General features: G+C 40.0%; 1 protein-coding gene across 1 annotated transcript in view; it reads right to left on the minus strand.

The window, feature by feature from the left end:
• Nucleotides 1-20,182, minus strand: part of LOC108716375 (piwi-like protein 1) — a 101,506-nt gene that overhangs the window by 52,797 nt on the left and 28,527 nt on the right. Inside the window, exons 5-8 of the mRNA XM_018262473.2 lie at nt 18,685-18,896; nt 18,468-18,589; nt 2,717-2,797; nt 272-469 (exon numbers count right to left, since the gene is read on the minus strand). Of these exons, the coding sequence (XP_018117962.1) occupies nt 272-469; nt 2,717-2,797; nt 18,468-18,589; nt 18,685-18,896 (613 nt within the window). The remainder of the gene's footprint in view (nt 1-271; nt 470-2,716; nt 2,798-18,467; nt 18,590-18,684; nt 18,897-20,182) is intronic.

Consider the following 20,182-nt stretch of genomic DNA (forward strand, 5'->3'; position numbering starts at 1 on the left):
TTTTTTCAACCTTACTTACTATGTTACTATGTTAGTCTGCTTTAATGTAATATGAGTTATGTAATCTGTGTAAAGGTAAACCAGACAGAACAAAGTTTTTCTTAAATATTATTTAAGCCTAGTACAGATACATGAATTGTGATCTTGTTAAAATTGAATTGACACATTTACAATATTTTACCATGTTACCGCAGTCAGGAGTATTTCAAAACTTTGGTATTCTATTTTAAATTCATGTTTTGTTTTATCTAGAGAGAAAAAAAAATCTTACTTTGTAAGAACAATCTGTCCAATTAGGTCTTTGCTGCAGATATCGTGGAATTTATGTGACTCCACTTTTTTATGCACATTGTACATGTAATCCAGAACTGTTTCACTTCTTAGAACTTTGTGGCTTACATCTATGCACAACATTATGTTGCTTTCATATTGCAGAATGGAAGTTGTAAACCCTGGATAAATAGTAAGGCTAAAGAGAAAATATATTTACAGATTTAATAATGGTTACATATGAAGATAAGAACAAAAATAAACTGACTTTATCAAGGCAGCCTGCATAGTAATTTACTCCACTTTCAACAAAAAAGATAACAGTGGTATGTCTTTCATTTCCCAGGAACATCCGAGTACTGGGGTATTTTCTGAACAAAGATTTTTAGAGAAGCAGTATTCAGTTGTATGAAATTAAATCAAATGTGAAAAACTGGCTGTGCAAAAATGTGGGTACCCTTGTAATTTTGCTAATTTGAATGCATGTAACTACACAATACTGATTACTAGCAACACTTAATTGGTTGTATTAGCTCGCTAAGCCTTGAACTTCATAGGCAGGTGTGTCCAATCATGAGAAAAGGTATTTAAGGTGGCCGATTCCAAGTTGTGTTTGACTCTCAAAGAGTGACAGCATGGGATCCTCAAAGCAACTCTCAAAAGATCTGAAAACAAAGATTGTTCAGTATCATGGTTTAGGGGAAGGCTACAAAAAGCTATCTCAGAGGTTTAAACTGTCAGTTTCAACTGTAAGGAATGTAATCAGGAAATGGAAGGCCACAGGCACAGTTGCTGTCACTGCTGAAATACTGTTTCCATAGCAGTAGTTACATTAAGCAAATCAGAATTACACTTCTTTTATTTCAATAAAAAAGTCAACAAGCTTTTCTTATAAACAGTGAATTTTTTTTTTTTATAAAAAAAGATGAAGGTTAATCAAATTTCTGGCAAAGCATATTGTTATCTATTGGCTGTCCTTTTTAGCAAACCATAATTGTAATCTAAATTTATGTAATAACCAGTAATAAAAATTAAAGGTATAACATTATATGAAAGAGATTTTAGAATTGTACAGGTATGGAACCTGTTATCCAGAATGCTTAGGACCTGGGGTTTTCCGGATAATGGATCTTTCCATAATTTGGATCTTCATACCTTAAGTCTACTAGACAATATGTAAATATTAAATAAACACAATAGGTTAGTTTTGCCTCCAATAAGGATTCATTATTTCTTAGTTTGGATCAAGTACAAGATACTGTTTTATTATTACAGAGAAAAAGGAAATCATTTAAAATTTTGATTATTTGGATAAAGTGGAGTCTATGGAGATGGCCTTTCCATAATGTGGAGTTTCCAGAAAACGGATCCCATACCTGTACAGTGAAACCTCAATTTTACATCCCCTGATTTTGTTTTTTCCTGCATTTTACCTGCAATGAGAATCCACCAATATATAATGCATTGCCCTGATGTTACACGTTTTTTTCCTGGTCCACTGAAAAACGTAAAATGGGTTTCTATTATACTTGTACTCAATCTGTACTATTATAAGGAAAGGGGAGAGATATGGCTGAGCTCTGTGAAATATCTTGAAATAGAAACCATGGCTTTTTTTGGTCAATGCCTGTATATTTAAGGCCAATGGCACATGGTGAGATTTGTCACCCACGTATAAATCTGCACTACCAGGAACAACAAATTTCCTCGAAATGCTTTCGTACTAGCAATAAAGTAAATCACTGGTGGGAAAACATAAGTCACACTTTGTTTTCTGAAGTTGCCCAAAATTTCCTCCTCAGATTTAAATACGGGCCCGCTTTTGAATATGAGCCACAAATAGAACAAGTTGCTTACTGGTCTTTACTTTAAAGTAAAGTACCTCTCTTGAACACTGATAAAGATCTACAAAAGCACTTTGCCCTGAAACCCCACTACAAAGAGGTGATCACTAATATTTTCTTTGCATGTAATATACAACAGCTTTAATAAGACTTAAACACTTACCTGACTTAAGTATTTGTTAATGCACCCGTAGGGAACCAAGAATTAGAGCAGACTTGGAGCAGGAATGAACATTCAGGAAGTTTCTCAGTGGTTTTAAATTGCAGAGCAGAGAATTTGTGTGGGATGTTACCCTGCTTTTGGAATTACAGGTATGGAATCTGTTATCCTGAAAACCGTTATCCAGAAAGCCCAGAATTACGGAAAGACGGTCTCCTAAACTCCATTTTATGCAAATCCACATTTTTAAAAATGATTTCCCTTTTCCCTATAATAACAAAACAGTATTGTGTACTTGATCCAAATTAAGATATAATTAATCCTTATTGGAGGCAAACATACCCTATTGGGTTTAAGGTTTAAACCCCAGGTACCGAGCACTTTGGATAACAGGTCCCATATCTGTAATGTAATAAAAAATGTTTAAAAAAAAAAAACCTACCCATGTGTACTAATTTCTATCTGATCATTAGGATTGTAGTAATTACGTCCAATTTGCTTCATATTCATCATCTTCAGAAGTCTAGGTTTAAGGGAGAAAAGGGGTATTTTTGAGCTCTAAATAGGTATAAGAAAGAAAAGTCAAAAGAATCCATAGTAGTACATTTCCACTCCTGTGCCTCTCCCAGAAACAGGAAATATCCGACTCTACTGTATAACAATCATCTAAAAACACAGTAAAAAAGAAGAGGCAAAACACCTTGACTATTATATTGTTTACAAATATAAGTGTATAAAACCCACTGTGTTATTACGTTTGTCTCAGTGACTAACACATGCAATCTGCAGGGTGCTGCCAGAATCGGTGCAAAAAGATGAAACAGGTCTGAACTTATCCAAGTCAACACTTGTAACATAGTGTAAATATATACTTACCAGAAATCCACACTTTTACAAAATATCCACCAATCCACCATGACAGCCTTTTTGCCGGCAGTTATTTCTTAATGTAGTGCATAGCTCAAAATACAAAAGAATGTATAAAGTGCAAAAAAACATTTATAGGCCAATGTAATATTACTAGTAGGTATAAAACTAAATAGTCTGAACACCAAATCCTCCACAAAAAGTTTACACAAATACGAAATACAAACCTGTATATTCAAATTAAAAAATAAAAATATTGTATAGCCTGTGAACAAACTTTTGTTGCACTGTTGCAGTCACATGACAGAGTTCAACTTGCCTGAACACTTGAGATCTGACCAAGTCCAAGTCCTATAAAAAGTGATAGAATTCACCCTAATACCAAACTGAACCTGGATTCAATACATTCCTAATTACTAATTAAACTGATACAGGTATGGGACCTGTTATCCAGAATGCTTGGGGCCTGGGGTTTTCAAGCTAACGGATCTTTATATAATTTGGATCTTCATACCTTAACATTACTAGAAAATAATGTAAACATTACATAAACCCAATAGGCTGGTTTTGTATCCAATAAGGATTAATTATATCTTAGTTGGGATCAAGTAATGTACTGTTTTAGTATTACAGGGAAAAAGGAAATACATTTTCTAAAATTTGGATTACTTTATTATAATGGAGTCTATGGGAGACAGTCTTTCCTTAATTCAGAGCATTTCTGGATAATGGGTTTTCTGGTAACGGATCCCATACCTGTACTCTAAACAAACACTGAATAAGTGCAGTAATGATCCATCAATCCCAACTGCATAAGTGTCCTTTTTCTCCTGCTGTCACTAGACAAAAAAAAAAAAGATAACTAGGTATTTCTCTAGTCGGCCCTCCTTTCAGTGCAAACGAGTGGGTTAATGTCAATCTCATCTCTGGAGGCAGGACAGAAGAACAAGACTCTTGACCCCTCCCCTGGTATATAAGCTCTGGCTCCACCTCCCCATGCCAGTTCTTTGTCCTGCCTCAGTGGTAAAGGACACAAAAGTTTTTGTTTCCTACTTAAATTCTTTTTCAAGGATAGGGGCATGCTGAGCTGTCGTATGGTGACTTTCCCTCCTTGCAGTGTGTTGTGCAGCAAGTGGAATCACCTGAAACATATCAGCCCTGGACACTGTAAGGAACAGAGGACATCCAGAGAGGCCAGTAATTCCCTCCTTGCTTACATACAGCAAGTGGAATCAGTGCACACCATGCTGCTGTAGGCCCAATACCATTCAGCAGCACTTGTATTAGAGGTATGCTGAGCTACCTATTATTACTTCCTATGGCCAAGGCCAACACTACTAAGGTGAGAGTAAAACAAACTACAGTTTCTTACAATTACTCCCCTAACCCTTAAGGCAACCAATGTGACACCTGGTTTTGGTGCCTTTTCTCACAGAGCTTTTGGCGCCATGTGAGTCACACGGGCATTATTTCAAGACGCAAGAGTTTCTTCTTGGACTTTGGATCCAGCTTCAAAACGCTGCAACACCATTATGCACGTCTGACATCATGATGTCAGAAACTTTTCAAAGCTGTTTTTCAAAGATGTGTCACACACCACAGCGAAGTTCAGCAGAGACACACTCTACACAAAAGCCTCATAAGGCTCTGCATCCAAGTGAGTTACCAGTGTGCCATAGGAGCATGGTAATAACAGAACTATGGAAAGATCAGACTCCTTAAGGGAGCATATTAAGACTGCCAAATCCACTAGGAGAACCACAAAAAGGAAAGAGAAAATGGTGAAATGCAGAAAATGCAAACACACCTTAAGAAAATCTGAACAAAATAATTGTTCTCACTGTATTCCAACAGAGGCACCGACACCACAGATCATTGCTACACCAGAGATTAAATCTCTGTTCACTCTCTGCAATGATGAGGGGCAACAGCAGGATACAACCAGCTCCCCTACAGGGTTGCCTTAACACCCCAGTCCAAATCTGTGGGAACAACCATCCACATCCCAAATGCCTCCGCAATTAGGGGACTTTTTGGAATGGATAAAGGCCACTTTCCAACCTCCACCTCAGCAAACACCACATGCTAGGAAGAGGAAGGCACAGGAGAGGATGTGGGTGTAGGCAATATTTCTATTTTTCAAATCAATAACCTTTGAAAACATTTTGAAAAAATACATGTTAGTATATTAATGGCAATAAAGTTGCTAAGCTTAGTAACAGAAGTGTATCAATATACGGTCTACTTATTAATAATCAGATAAACAAAGCGTGAGTATAGTCTTTATTTAACCCCCTAGGCCAGATTGTATCTAACCTGTGTATCCACTGCATTTCCAACTTGTGTAGTAGTGCTAGTCTGTCACCCCTCTTCTAAGTGGTTCTACAGAATCAATCACTTGCAATTTAAGTTGACTCACTGTGTGTCCGGCTTGCTTGAAATGGGCTGGTACTGGTAATGTGGTTAGCCCTGTGCGTATAGTCGACTTGTGGTTTTAGATTCTGTCTTTCACTTTCTGGGTTGTTTCGCCTACGTATACCAATCCACATGGACATTTTAGTAGGTAAAATGACTGACATATGTCGAGTCACAGGTATAATATTGTCTAATGTTATATTTTTTACCTGAATGTGGATGATAGAAGGCATCTCCTTTCGTCGCTGAATTGCATTGTACACACTGTAAACACAGAAAAGTCTCCAACTTGGGTCTTTGTAGGAAGCATGTAACGGGGGTCTTACTACTCCCTGTCTGCTTTAACCAATCTGTCTCTGAGATTCTTTGCTCTATTGTAAGCGAACATTGGTGGGGATTGAAAATTTGGTATGTCTTCTTATTATGTATCCGACTTGTCTGCTAGCTGTATTGTAATTGCTTACAAATACCATTCTTGTGTTGTCCTGTTTCTTTGTGTGTGTTTGTGTCAGAAGGGTTTCTCTGGTTTTATTTTGGATTTTTTCATAAGTTGTTTGTAATACATCCCTTCTGTTTGAAAATCGGAATGTACTGAGTGCTGGTTTTACCTTCTGCAGAAATACATAGATCTTGGAACACATAGAACACAATCTGCTAAAAAAGGTAATTAACAGGCGCCTCAGATTTTTTCTGGATTTTTTCCAATTTTCATAGAGTCAGATTTGGGGGCATACAGTATGTATACTTGAATGTAAATGTTATTCACAAATATGAACAGTATCACCTCTCTACTATTATTATTTTTCTGATGTGGCATGATGAATGGACTCGAGAACACATCAGACATGAACTTTTTTGTAAATATGTATGGTCACTTTGAGTTATATGCAAATGGACATTGTATAAAGATGGGTGGAAATAATTGACACATGGCCTGTATCTCCTCCCCTTCTTTCCCCTCCCTCCCCAACCTCCACTGCCCCCACTAGACACTATTTAACACAGCTTAAAGGGGACCTGTCACCCTAAGAAATAATTTCAAATTCTTTTCTATCATGTTAGTTGAGCAAAATAAACTTTACTTACACTGTATTTATTATTTAAATTCAGTTTCCTTCTGTTTTGGAATTATACAATCACAGCAAGCAGGCAGCTGCCATTTTGTGGACACGGTTATTAAGGGAAATTGTGAATCACCCCAAAATCTTGTGTATGAACCAGAATGCGGGACCTAATGTCCATGTGCAGTGTCCTACACAATTATAGAGCCTGAGGATTGAAGGGGGAATGTGAGGAGAGCAGTGACATCTAGGAAGTGCTGAATGGAAAGTGAAAGTAATTGACTGCCCCTCCTCTATGCCACGGGCATAGAGGTGGGGCAGGTAATGTTTGATTGACAGTTAAGATATTTAAACACCTTTATAACAGGTATGGATGTTTTAATGAAAAATTTTTTTGGGGTTCCATATTTAATTTGGAAAGGACTTTCATTATGCAATTTTTTATGTGTAGGTGACAGGTCCACTTTAAGGTGTATGGATGTAAGCTTGATAAAGGGCCCTGCATGGCCCGAAACGTTGCTTCACTGATCTACTTTGGTGTGAGCCAAATAAAAACACAATGACACAGATTTGAATCAACAATCGAGTGTGCTGCAGTTTAATGGACTTCATAGGCAATATTTCTGACTTGCAAACATCAGACTAAAAGCAATCACATACTTTTGCCAGACCGGAAGTCTCATCCAAACTTTTAAATGCAATGATGGAGACTCCAAAAATTAAAGGAACAGTTCAGTGTGAAAATAAAAACTGGGTTAATAAATAGACTGTGCAAAATAATAAATGCTTCTAATATAGTTAGTTAGCCAAAAATGTAGTGTATAAAGGCTGTCTCACATAATAGCCAGAACACTGCTTCCTGCTTTTCAGCTCTATAACTCTGAGTTAGACAGTGACTTGAAGGGGGGCCACATGGTACATATCTGTTCAGTGAGTTTGCAATTGATCCTCAGCATTCAGCTCAGAGTCAAAAGCAACAGATATGACCCATGTGCCCCCCCCCCTCAAGTCTCTGATTGGTTACTGCCTGGTAACCAGGGTAACCAGTCAGTGTAAACCAAGAGAGCTGAAAAGCAGGAAGTTGTGTTCTTGCTATTCTGTTACACACCCAGTCACTCCAGCCTTTATACATTACATTTATGGCTAACTATATTAGAAACATTTTATATTTTGTACAGCCTATTAACCCAGTTTTTATTTTTACACTGAACAATTCCTTTAAAGATGAGTCCGTAGCAGTTTCAAAAGCAGATAGAGTGCTAGGAGTGCAACTTTTCCAGTTTTTAAGGCAATTACTCAAACTATAGACACTGAATGGTCACAGCCAGAATGCAGATCAGCATTGACCAAGGGATTTTACAACACATACCCTATTCCAGAAGAACAGGGCAAGACATGGGATAGACCCCCCAAAGTCTAAGTTGCACACCTGTCAAAACAAACTGCTCTCCTAACAGAGGAAGCAGCGTTTAAAGATCCCATGGACAAAAAGGTGGAATCAGCTCTCAAAAGGGCTTATACACAATCGACAGCAATCCTCCACCCAGCAACCGTAGCTGCGGGACTAGCACATACTGTAAAACACTGGGCCCAGGAACTGATCAAACACCTGAATCAGCACAACAACTAGCTGTAGAGGTGCAAAAACTTCATACTACACTCGCTTTCTTAGCAGATTCAGCATTAGACATTGCCAAACTCACAAAATCCACAGCTAGCACAGTGGTTGCCAGAAGGGATCTATGGTTACTTCACTGGTCAGGCGACACAGCTTCTAAAAACAAGCTAATCAACCTCAAAATTCTCAGGAGACTCCTTGTTTGGTCCAGATTTGAAACAGATCAGCACAGAGGTTACAGGAGGTTAAAGCACATTTCTTCCAATGGGAAAGAAAGGACGACTAGATCAACCAAACAGGTTTTCAAACAAAAAACCATGGTCTACTCCACATAGAAATTACCTGTCCTTTCGATCCTCCTCCTTTCCCAATTCCAATACTGACCAGGGATCACGTAGAAATAGGTCACAATGGCAGCAACCAGCGAGGCAAGCCAAAAAACTGGCCGCCTCAAAACCAGTATCCTCATGACTCACCTCAACGAGTCTCAAGTAGGAGGTCGACTAACAGTTTCTCCCCTACTGGGAGACACATGTCACAGACCAATGGGTACTACAGATCATACGATTTGGATACAAAATTCCCTTCTCAGCCCCCCCTCCAACGCAATTTGTTATGTCTGTGCCCTCCCCACTAAGAAGAGAGGGATTAGATCTAGCAATATCTGCTCTCCTACAAGCAGGAGTTATTGCTCCAGTTCCAGAACCTCAAAAAGTTTTGCAGGTTGTACTTCACCCTTTCTAGTGAGGAAAAAGGAAGGCTCCTTCAGACCAGTCCTCAACCTAAAAAGATTAAACAAATTTGTTTCCAACTGCAAGTTCAACATGTGCTCCACCATAGCCTTCATGGAAGCCGACTTTCACAACTTCAATCTACCTGCAGGATGCTTACCTGCACATACCAATTCATCCAAAGTCACAGCCATTCCTGAAATTTGCTGTCAAAAACTAGCACTTCCAGTTCACAGCACTACCCTTTGGCCTCTGCACGGCTCCAAGGGTATTTACAAAGGTTTTGGCACTAGTTATGGTATACCTGCGACGCACAGGAGCTGTAACGCAGGCGGCAGCAGACAGTAACGCAGGCGGCAGCAGACACCTGTATGCAAATACTGCAACGGCACAGCTGGTTAATAAACCAACGCAAGAGCTCCCTCATGCCGTCACAATAAATTAAAATTTCTATGCCTAATATTCGACTCCAGACCACAAATAGTCCAGCTCACAGACAAAAAAAATACAAACTTTAATCAGCAGTACTCAGTCCTTTCTCCACAAGGATAGGGTATCAGTGGCAGATTACCTCCAGCTACTAGGTTACATGGTAGAAGCATTGGAACCGGTACCTTATGCAAGGTTCCACATGCGACCCCTACAACACAACTTCCTACAATGCTGGAACAAGGATCACCAAGATCTTCAGCATATTATTCCCCTATTTCACAATAGAGAGAGCTTATTCTGGTGGACAGTGCACAACCATTTGTCCCAGGGCAGAAGCTGGGCGCAGCCACGATGGGAGATAGTTACAACCAATGCCAGCAAGTTCGGATGGAGAGCAGTTTACCACACCTTCACTTTACAAGGGCGCTGGGAAAACCAAGAATCGCAGCTCCCGATAAACATACTGGAACTACGAGCGATAATCCTAGCTCCCCACGGCTGGTCTGACAAATTGCAGGGCCACCCAGTAAGAGTACAATTGGACAACGCCACGATTGTGGCTTATGTCAACAAGCAGGGAGGCACATGGAGCAGCCTAGCTATGCAGGAGGTAGCAAAGGTGATGACATGGGCAGAAAACACAGTTTCAGCCATATCTGCAGTATTCATTCCAGGAGTCAAACTGGGAAGCAGACTTTCTTAGCAGACAGACAATAGCCCAAGGGGAATGGGCACTACACAATGAGGTATTTGCTCAACTAGTACAATGGTGGGGCCTACCGGACATAGATATCTTAGCGTCCAGACAATTTCAAGCCCTGTTATTGCAGGACCAGAGACCCAGGAGCAGCATACACAGATGCACTGGTAATTCCATGGACTTTCAACAAAGTGTATGCATTTCCACCACTGGCGATCCTTCCCAGGATAATTGCCAAGATAAAACAGGAACAGACCACGACCATTCTCATTGTGTCCAACTGGCCAAACAGACTATGGTACATGGACTTGGTGAACATGTCAGTGTCCAAACCATGGCAACTACCTCTACGATCGGACCTCCTCATGCAGGGTTCAGCCATACACCACAACCTGGCCATGCTCAATTTGACGGCCTGTTTCTTGAAACACAATTATATCACAGAGAGGTTTTTCACCATCAGCCATAAAGATACTTCTCCAGGCTCAGAAACAATCCACCACAAAAGCACCACAAGGTTTGGTATACATTTCTTACCTGGTGTTCAGCCAGACACTTAGTTTGGACAGACAGTACAACTAAGGTAATCACAGAATTCCTTACAGATGGCTTTACTAGAGGCCTTGCGCTCAACACACTGATTTCAGCTTATCAGGGGTCGTACATGCCAGACCACCTTTCAAGGACCCTAATCCCCCTTGGGATTTACCATTGGTACTTCCCACGCAACAAAAACCATCTTTCGATCCCATAAACTCTTGTGAGCTTAAATGGTTATCCCCAAAAGTGGAATTCCTGATAGCAATAACCTCAACAAAGAGGGTATTAGAAATGGCAGCACTCTCTTGAAAAGAACCATGGTTAGTTATGCTTTAGAATAAAGTCGTTCTCAGAACAGTAGCAGGGTTCCTACCAAAGGTAGTTTCCAGCTTCCACATCAATCAGGAGCTAGTCTTACCATCCTGTGTCCAAACCCAGCAAATGATAAAGGAAAACAGCTACACAAACTAGATGTAGTGAGAACAATTTGCACCTATTTAAAACAGACTGCAGTCTTACGGAAATCAGACTCTCTGATGATTTCATACTCCACAACTTACAACGGTCAATGAGTTTCCAAGAGAACCATTGCTAGCTGGTTAGTAGAGACAATCAATTTTGCTTACAAAGTCAACAAAAAACCAAAGCCATTCCAAGTAAAGGCTCACTCTACTAGAGCACAAAGTACTTCATGGGCCTTACAGAACTTGGCTACACCTGAACAAATATGCAAGGCAGCCACTTGGGCTTCTCCCAACACTTTTATAAAGTTTTATAAATTGCATGTTTTTGCTACAATTTCAGCCGTGTTTGGCCGTAAGGTATTACAGGCTGCTGTGGCACAGTAAAGCCTCCATTGTTTAAAAGACTACACAATAACAGTATTCTTTCAATGTTTTATTGTTAGCATAGTGAAATATTGCACTGTTTTTATTGCATTATACAGTAAACTTAACACAAATTTTCTATATGTTACTAACTTTCTTGACCTTACTTTCCTGAAATACTCCACCTCATTAAGCTTTACAAATGAATTGGCAAGGGGAAGTGGAGCCAGAGCTTATATACCAGGGGAGGGATCAAAAGTCTTATACTTCTGTCCTGCCTTCAGAGATGAGATTAACATTAACCCACACGTTTGCACTGACAGTTCGGGCCTATTACTTATTTTCCAGTAAGTATAAAATCCCTTTTTTGTAGCCTTCAAACTTTTTGAAACACTGGTATCTATGCACATATTTTAAATGATTTCCTGTACTGCTACTTCTGGGAATTGTGGTGCAGGCAGAGTGACCTCATTCAGCCTTCCTACTCTTATTATGAGAGCCATTCTGATACCGTCACAAAAAACGAAAGCTGGCCATAGATATTGAAAAGATCCGATCGTCATTGTGAGACCACGAATATCTCGGAACAATCGTAGGATCGTACGAATTGTCCATCAACTAAAATGACCAATTTGCCAGGAAAACAAAGGATAGCTGCCTGCTTGTCCCTGCAAACATAGATAGATTGCACTGGGACCGACAAAGATTTTTTAACCTGGCCGATCAATTTCCTGACAGATGTCGGCCGAAAAATCGTAAGATGTTTGATCGTTCGAATCCCACTAACCACACGATAATTTCGAAGGATTGGTCGGACTTCGCTAAAACCGGCCGTTCGGCAAGAGAAATCTTTGCGTCTATGGGGCCCTTAAGGCTAATGGCAGATGGGAATGGACAATTAGCCTAGAGTAAAGATGTACCAATTTCAAAAAGCATTCATAGTTTTTTGAACTTGATCTCAGCAGTCGATTAAAAAACGCTGCCATTTTTGCATGATGTTACAAGATAGGCAAGACAATTTTTTTTTAAGAAAAGGGGTAAAGTTCCTTTGAGATCTTTTGTTAAAACAATTAAGAGAGTTCTACAGAACTTGTGAGAATTCTTATATAATATTGCAATTCATATCCATGCTAATGTGCCAGTTATTGTAAATATTTTGCTAGAAGGGAAAAGGTTTTTAATGGTTTAAAGGAACAGTAACATGAAAAATACACAGAAAATAACTACAATACCAATTGGATAACCAGATGGAGTTATAAACTGGAATATGGGACACCTGGATATTAAATAGACTTTTATAATTACTAACTGGGCAATGGGCACCACATTGTTACAACCTGGCGTAGTAAGCCTGTTCCTAACATGACTATGAAGATTTTCATTCATCCAGGTCATGGTATATCTAGTATAGGTAAATCTAAAAACAACTGGACTTGCTGAGTAATCAATGAAGACTTTTCACTAATCATCCGAGCAGCTTCTTCAATTCAACTGACTGGTGTGGTTAGTTCTCGGCATATAAACTCTTCCACTAATCCAGTCACAATGTCATATTGTAACTCTTCAAAGAGGTGACATCTGAAGAAATTCAGAGGTGTAGATTCTGTGTAGTTATTGTGATAGGATTATCCAATGTGTCATGCAACTCCTAGAAAGAGGTGTTACTTGTGAGAGTTGCATGAAAGAAAAACAAAGCAATGTGGTATATGGAGTCCAGTGTAGCGAGGAGTGCACAGATCTATACATTGGGGAGACAAAACAACTGCTCACCAAGCGCATGGCTCAGCATAGGAGGGCGAACTCTACAGGGCAAAACTCAGCTGTCTTTCTACACTTAAAAGACAAGGGACACTCCTTTGAAGATAGCAAGGTCCAAATATTGGATAAAGAAGACCGCTGGTTTGAACGAGGCGTGAAAGAGGCGATTCATGTCAAGGTGGAGAAACCATCCCTGAACAGAGGCGGGGGCCTTCGACACCACCTGTCTGCTACATACAATGTTGTTCTAACATCTGTACCCTGGCGGTTTCAGAACACTTCACGTCGATTCATGCAACTCTCACAAGTAACACCGCTTTCTAGGAGTTGCATGACACATTGGACAATCCTATCACAATAACTACACAGAGTCTACACCTCTGTGAATTTCTTCAGATGTCACCTCTTTGACGAGTTACAATGTGCCATCGTGACTGCATTAGTGGAAGAGTTTATATGCTGAGAACTTCCCACACCAGTCAGTTGAACTGAAGAAACTGTTCGGATGAGTAGTGAAACGTCTTCATTGATTACTCAGCAAGTCCAGTTGTTTTTAGATGTACCTATACTAGATATACCTGTTCCTAACAAGACGACAGCCTGAGGTGATTAATGTGTCTGGACTTAGAGAGCACAAAGTGTTATTTTACTCTTGTTTTCTCCTATTTCCATACCTTTATTTCTTAATGTCTTTCTTTTTTCCCCTTCTCTTCCTTCACTGGCACCCCCCCCCAGATTGGATGAAAGTCTAACAAAAAGAATTAAGGCACACAAACCTGCTCACCACCACTGCCCCCTTGTTTGCTCACTGAAGTAGTAGAGAAGCAGGAGATCTAATGTTAAGTGTTGCAGAGATGAGAACGTGCAGCAGTTTAGGAGAATACAGTGCCCCAATTCAGTCAAGTGCTCAGCACAAGCAGCAAGAAACCACACTGATTTTGCTCCACAACTGCTCCCTCCACCAATGCGCCTCTCTCTGATTCTCCAGCACGTGAAGAACGCAAGTCAGACATATGCGCACAACCAGAGCGCAGCAGTAACAACAAGCTGAATTGCCAATGCCAGGCACCAAGTAGTGGCAGCCTGCAGGCCGATTAGGACCAGGGGGGCCATATCCTTTGCGACGGGAACCTAGCATTTCAAACTGGGCCGCATTCATATCCATCCTGGGCCGCAGGCTGCAGGTTGAACACCCCTGCTTTAAGCCTAAAGCAGGATTTAATATCTACAACCCAAAAATCATTGTCAGGATTACATTACAGAGTTTCACCAAAAGGGTGTCCAAGACCAGTCCTATCCCCAACACATTTCCTCCCTCCACTTTGCAACTCAAATATAATCCTACCCTCGAAAGACACTGCTGCTGATCCTGATGCACAGGGCTGGAGAGAGCTTCTCCTTGACTCCTCCCCCCATTGTGCACAGGGAAAGTGCCCCTTTTGCTCTGGCAAAACAATCTGCCGGGTGATATTCAGATTTTATTAATGCCTTTAAGAGCTTGGCTTGGATGATTTCTTTAACAAGCATAATAGCAGAGGTTATTTTGATATTAAAATCTACCAATAGTATAGATACTGGTATATATATTTTATATATGTGAGTGTAGAGATAGGTTGGTATGAGTGTGTGTGTGTGTGCGCGCACTAGAGATCACTTGGAGAGTTGAACTTCATGGTCTTTTATCAACCCATGTAACATACCCTAGCTGCAAATAACACAAGACCATCATGGCATCTGCTATCAGTGCCAAAGGACTGCGATAATAAGCCATACACTGGGGGGGGGGGGGGGCTTTTGGTTGCATCTAGAAGCCATAGAGTCCACTTCTAAGAGTCCTCCCTTTTCTGTGTTGTCAGAAATAAATCTTGCCTTAGAGACCACTCTCCTGGGTCTAGCTGGCATCAACTGAGATAATCGGCTTCACAATTTTCTAGGCGTGGAATGTAAACTGCTGATAAGAGAGCATTGCAAAGCTCTGCCCAGATCAGGGCTTGGTGGCTACCAGTGCCCCCCTTGGTGGTTAAGGTAAGCCACTGCAACTGGACCTTTAAAGCTGCACCCATAAGCTGTTCTTGCTATGTACACACCAGTGGAACTCTGCCAGGTAGAATTTAACTTGCCCTGGGATTTGGATGATTGAGAGGGGAAGCTTCAGACATACAGTATAATAGTTTGCTTCTTTGTAGTGGCATGCCTGGTACGCTTCTCTGGTAAGCTGGATCATCTCCAGATTGAACTGCTATTCTCAACTGTGTGGAGGACAGGATTGTGCGCAAGGACTCGCCCTAAGCCATAAAGATCAGCCAGAAGAAACCCTCCCAACTTATTTTCCATGGAGTCCTTGAATGAGGAAGCATCAGAGACTGAAATGTATTCTTAGACAAGCGACAGACTGATGCACCTACTGAAGGGAGGTGTTGACTACTTTTCAAGTTTCTTTGGAAACAACGATTTGTCTGTTACCTTCACTCAGGGTTATCATCTCTGCAATGTATCACGTTGAGGATGATGAAGAAAGATGGGTAAAGGTATCTTGTGGTGTTTAAACGACTCAGAGTCTGATGTAACCTCTTGGCTTTTTAGGTCCAAGCATTTAAGAACCGAGGCAATGAGGTTATCAATCACCTCAGAGGATGGATTTGTTTGGTCTTCTGTCTCGTCAGGGTGATCGGAGGAAAATTCACCCTTACTCCGTGAGTATTTTTTACCAGAGTTGTGTTAAGGGGGGTTCACTGTCATTGGCTATGCCCAAAGAATGGAGAAGACCATTTGAGAAGTTTAAACCAGATGTCATGAGCTCCTGATTCAGCCTAACAATCTGTCCAAACAGCCAACTTTTTTATGCCAAAGAGCCCAAGAAGGAGGATCCTGGGTGAGAGATGAGGAAGGCTGGGCAGAAGCAGGGAGAGAAATCTGAGAAGTGTTCTACGCGGGGGCCCCCTAGCATTGTTTCAGGAATGTAGCTGAAGCAACTAGTGCATCCTTGAGACCGTAAACAGGCACTTGCGCCATTTGGCGCACACTAAATATTTACATTTGCTTGAAATTGTCCTTAAATGGTCCTTCTGTGTGGTCCTCAGACACAGCCCCTTGGGGGAATATGGTTCCCAGTGGGAATCCCTTGTACCTCCCAAACCTGTGCTTGAGAGTGTCTCCTTATAGTTCTACTTTCCCTTGTGCAGAGTGTGCACACATTATCCGTGGGACCCAGCGGTGGTGAATGACATTGCGCAAAAGGTGCAAATGTTGAAACTTCTGTTTGGCAGGTACTATACCCTATTAAGGAGCGCAGTGCAGACTGGGGTAGTAGGTAGAGTGAACACTAGGTAGGAGTAGCTGGCAGTACTCACAGAAGAGCTTGCACTGTTGGAGTCAGTTCCCTTGCTAACTGTGCTGGGAGATGGCTGGTGCTAGTCAGTGGTTGGGCCAAAACAGGAGGGAGAGGCCTGTGATGCTGTGTGACACAGAGGTCTAGGTCAACCCTTGGCCTCAGAAAATCCAATGAAGTTCCTCTGGTGGTTGACATAGGGTACAGCTAGAAAGGGTGGTGGTGTTTTCTACTTTTTCTAGTGTTCTAGTGTTGGTTATAATACCCAAATGTCCCTATGTCCCAAAGACAGCTTTAAGAAAAAAATACAATAATAATGGAATGGAACACAACAGTCTTGGCAGTATGAGGAAGAATCCTTAGGAATGGAGAACCTGCTTCTGTCAAGCCACTGACTCAAGATTTTGACAAACAGCATTATATTTAAAGTTACCGTATATACTCGAGTATAAGCCGAGTTTTTCAGCATACAAAATGTGCTGAAAAAGTCTACCTCGGCTTATACTCGAGTCAGCAGGCAGTAGCTGAGATTGCAGTCACTTTTAATCATTCCTATACCAACAGTTCGCTTAGGGAGAGACTGCAATATCACACAGCACCCTCTGTTGGTTATATGAAAGAATAACAGTGCACCCTCTGTTGGTTATATGAAAGAATAACAGTGACTGCAATATAACACAGCGCCATCTGTTGGTTATATGAAAGAATAACAGTGTGCCCTCTGTTGGTTATATGAAAGAATAACAGTGACTGCAATATCACACAGTGCCATCTGTTGGTTATATGAAAGAATAACAGTGACTGCAATATCACACTGCACCCTCTGTTGGTTATATGAAAGAATAACAGTGCACCCTCTGTTGGTTATATGAAAGAATAACAGTGACTGCAATATCACATAGCACCATCTGTTGGTTATATGAAAGAATAACAGTGACTGCAATATCACACAGCACCCTCTGTTGGTTATATGAAAGAATAACAGTGCGCCCTCTGTTGGTTATATGAAAGAATAACAGTGACTGCAATATCACACAGCGCCATCTGTTGGTTATATGAAAGAATAACTGTACAGCACCCTCTGCACATGGTAGTGGGACAGTGGGACAATGCACACAGTAATCTGTTAGGCAATTCTCTGTCACCATCAACTTTGCAAAGAAGTCCGGTTGATCGCTGGGGGTCATTTTGGCGGAATGTGCGCTGCTGGGAGACAGGGCTGTAGTTGTGTCTAGGCTTATACTCGACTCAATAAGTTTTCCCAGTTTTCGTACGTAAAATTGGGTACCTCGGCTTATACTCGGGTCGGCTTATACTTGAGTATATACGGTATATAGCATTATATTTAAATTATATTTAAAGCTGTGCTTCTGCTTCAATAAAAAAAAAAATAAACACCATACAAAAATGCCTCCTTTACCCATGATTTAATATAGCTATTGCAAATATGAAACAATATTATGTCACTAACCAGTGGGGGAAAAAATGTGCATTTTATATTCTGGAACTAAAAAGAACACTACAGGTTAAACATCATTCCTTTTTTAGTAAGATAGTCATAATGACAAAAAAATTCTATATTTCCTCTTACAAATGTTGGTGGATAAGCTATTACACTTCTAAATAAAGATGGTCTAGAATTGAGGGGAAAATTTCAATATCTGTCTCAAGTCTGCTTCACCAATCTTCTGCTTCTGCCTCAATCTTTAATTCATTTAATGCATTCTATCTCATTGGACTATATAGCTACTTTTCCAACTCTAATGAATTACACGTTTGCTATGTTTAGCATTATAATAACTTGTTCTTTTAGAGAAACTTCGCATAAATCTGAAAACATTATATTTTAAAAGAGCAAACAAACTGCAATTCAGCAACAATAAAATGGTTGAAATTAATTAGTTAGAAAAAGAAACCTTCGAAATATGATGTTGTAGAACTGGAAGCATGTTGGTGAAGTAGGTGGTAACTCGTTCGTTAAAGTAATAGTGATCTTCACAGTCTCACCATTGCGGGTTTGACTGAAAACCTCATTGACCTAATTTATGACAGAAATCAAAAGATTTAAATTATTCAATATAACAGATAACACGAAAAAATAAATATTGTTAAAAAAAAAAATCGAATTATTACCTTATCTAGTCGTTTAGGTAAAAATAATGTTGATCCATCAAAAGCATGTGCTTTTCCAATCAGTTCCTCATGCTGAAACAGTAAAGCGGAGCGCATTGCCCTAGATTCCATCTGTGGGGCGTAGTCAATATGATACTGGTATAACACCCACTGAGGTCTAGAGATAAGTTTTATGTGATTTGTACTTAGCTGAATTGTGTTTCCAGAAGAACCTATAAGAGAAAATAGAAATGAGTTTGTTTCCTACAAGACACAAAAAGAGAACTTACCATTCAGTAAAAAATGATTTGGTAAAATTTTTGAAGGAATTTGTAGTATCCCTTTCAAAAACTTCCTGCTACTGTTTACATAAGCCCTTCAACTATTACTTTGCTGCAAGCCTGGTACTGTTGTGGCAGCTGTTGTCAAAAGCAGTAGAGTGGAGGGCTAATTGTACTCCAATAATGAATGTTCATAAAGGGACTAGAGTTCATCATTCCGCAAAGCAGAAGAAACCCATAAAAGAATAAAAAGTAATCATTTGTAGTCTTACATAATACCATCCAAAAATCTCAGCTGGGATACCCATTGAAAATGAGAAAGTAAACATTGAGAACGAAGGTAATATATGAACGAAGGTAATATATCTAGACACTTCAAGGTTGTTGCTCATGTTCATACAAACATTGCAGTGATTTTTTTCACTTGGTGCAACCAACAAATGAGAAGCCATACAGCAACTCAAAAAATTAGATGACCGTAAATAGATATGTATAGGAACATGTAAGAAATGTTTCTATGACATATGACAAGAGCTATAAAACACTCTCTATTTCTGGAGCAAAACTTTGAAGTAAGTCGATCACAGGGTCATCTATACCTAACCTTATATTGAAGGTGGAATACTTATTTAAAACCTTTATTTGACTTATTTATGACATCTAGGGAGGGTGGGGGCTAAAAACTGGTTCAGGTTGGTGTCCCATTGGTTGAATACAGGGCTGTGGAGTCGGTACATAAATCCTCCGACTTCTCAGTTTACGGTACCTGACACCTGACTCCGACACCTGTTTTTAAAGGAAGAGTAACACCAAAAACCGAAAGTGTATCAAAGTAATGGAAATATAATATACTGTTGCTCTGCACTGGTAAAAACTGTGTGTTTGCTTCAGAAAACTACTATAGTTTATATAAACAAGCTGCTGTGTAGCCATGGGGGCAGCCTTTCAAGCTGCTGGGAGAAAAAGGCACAGGTTAAACAGCAAACAGATAAAACACCATTTTATTTGATGGCTTATCTCTTATGTGATATGTAACCTGTGCCTTTTCTCCTTTTTTTCAGCAGCTTGAATGGCTGCCCCCATGGCTACACAGCAGCTTCTTTATATAAACTATAGTAGTCTTTCTGAAGTAAACACACAGATTTTACCAGTGCACGGTAACAGTATATATGTTAATTACTTTAGAACACTTTAATTTTTTGGTCTTACTGTTCCTAAAGTTGACTAAAAGAAGTTAA

This window comes from Xenopus laevis, chromosome 1L (assembly GCF_017654675.1).
Source record: "Xenopus laevis strain J_2021 chromosome 1L, Xenopus_laevis_v10.1, whole genome shotgun sequence".
Taxonomy (NCBI): Eukaryota; Metazoa; Chordata; class Amphibia; order Anura; family Pipidae; genus Xenopus; species Xenopus laevis.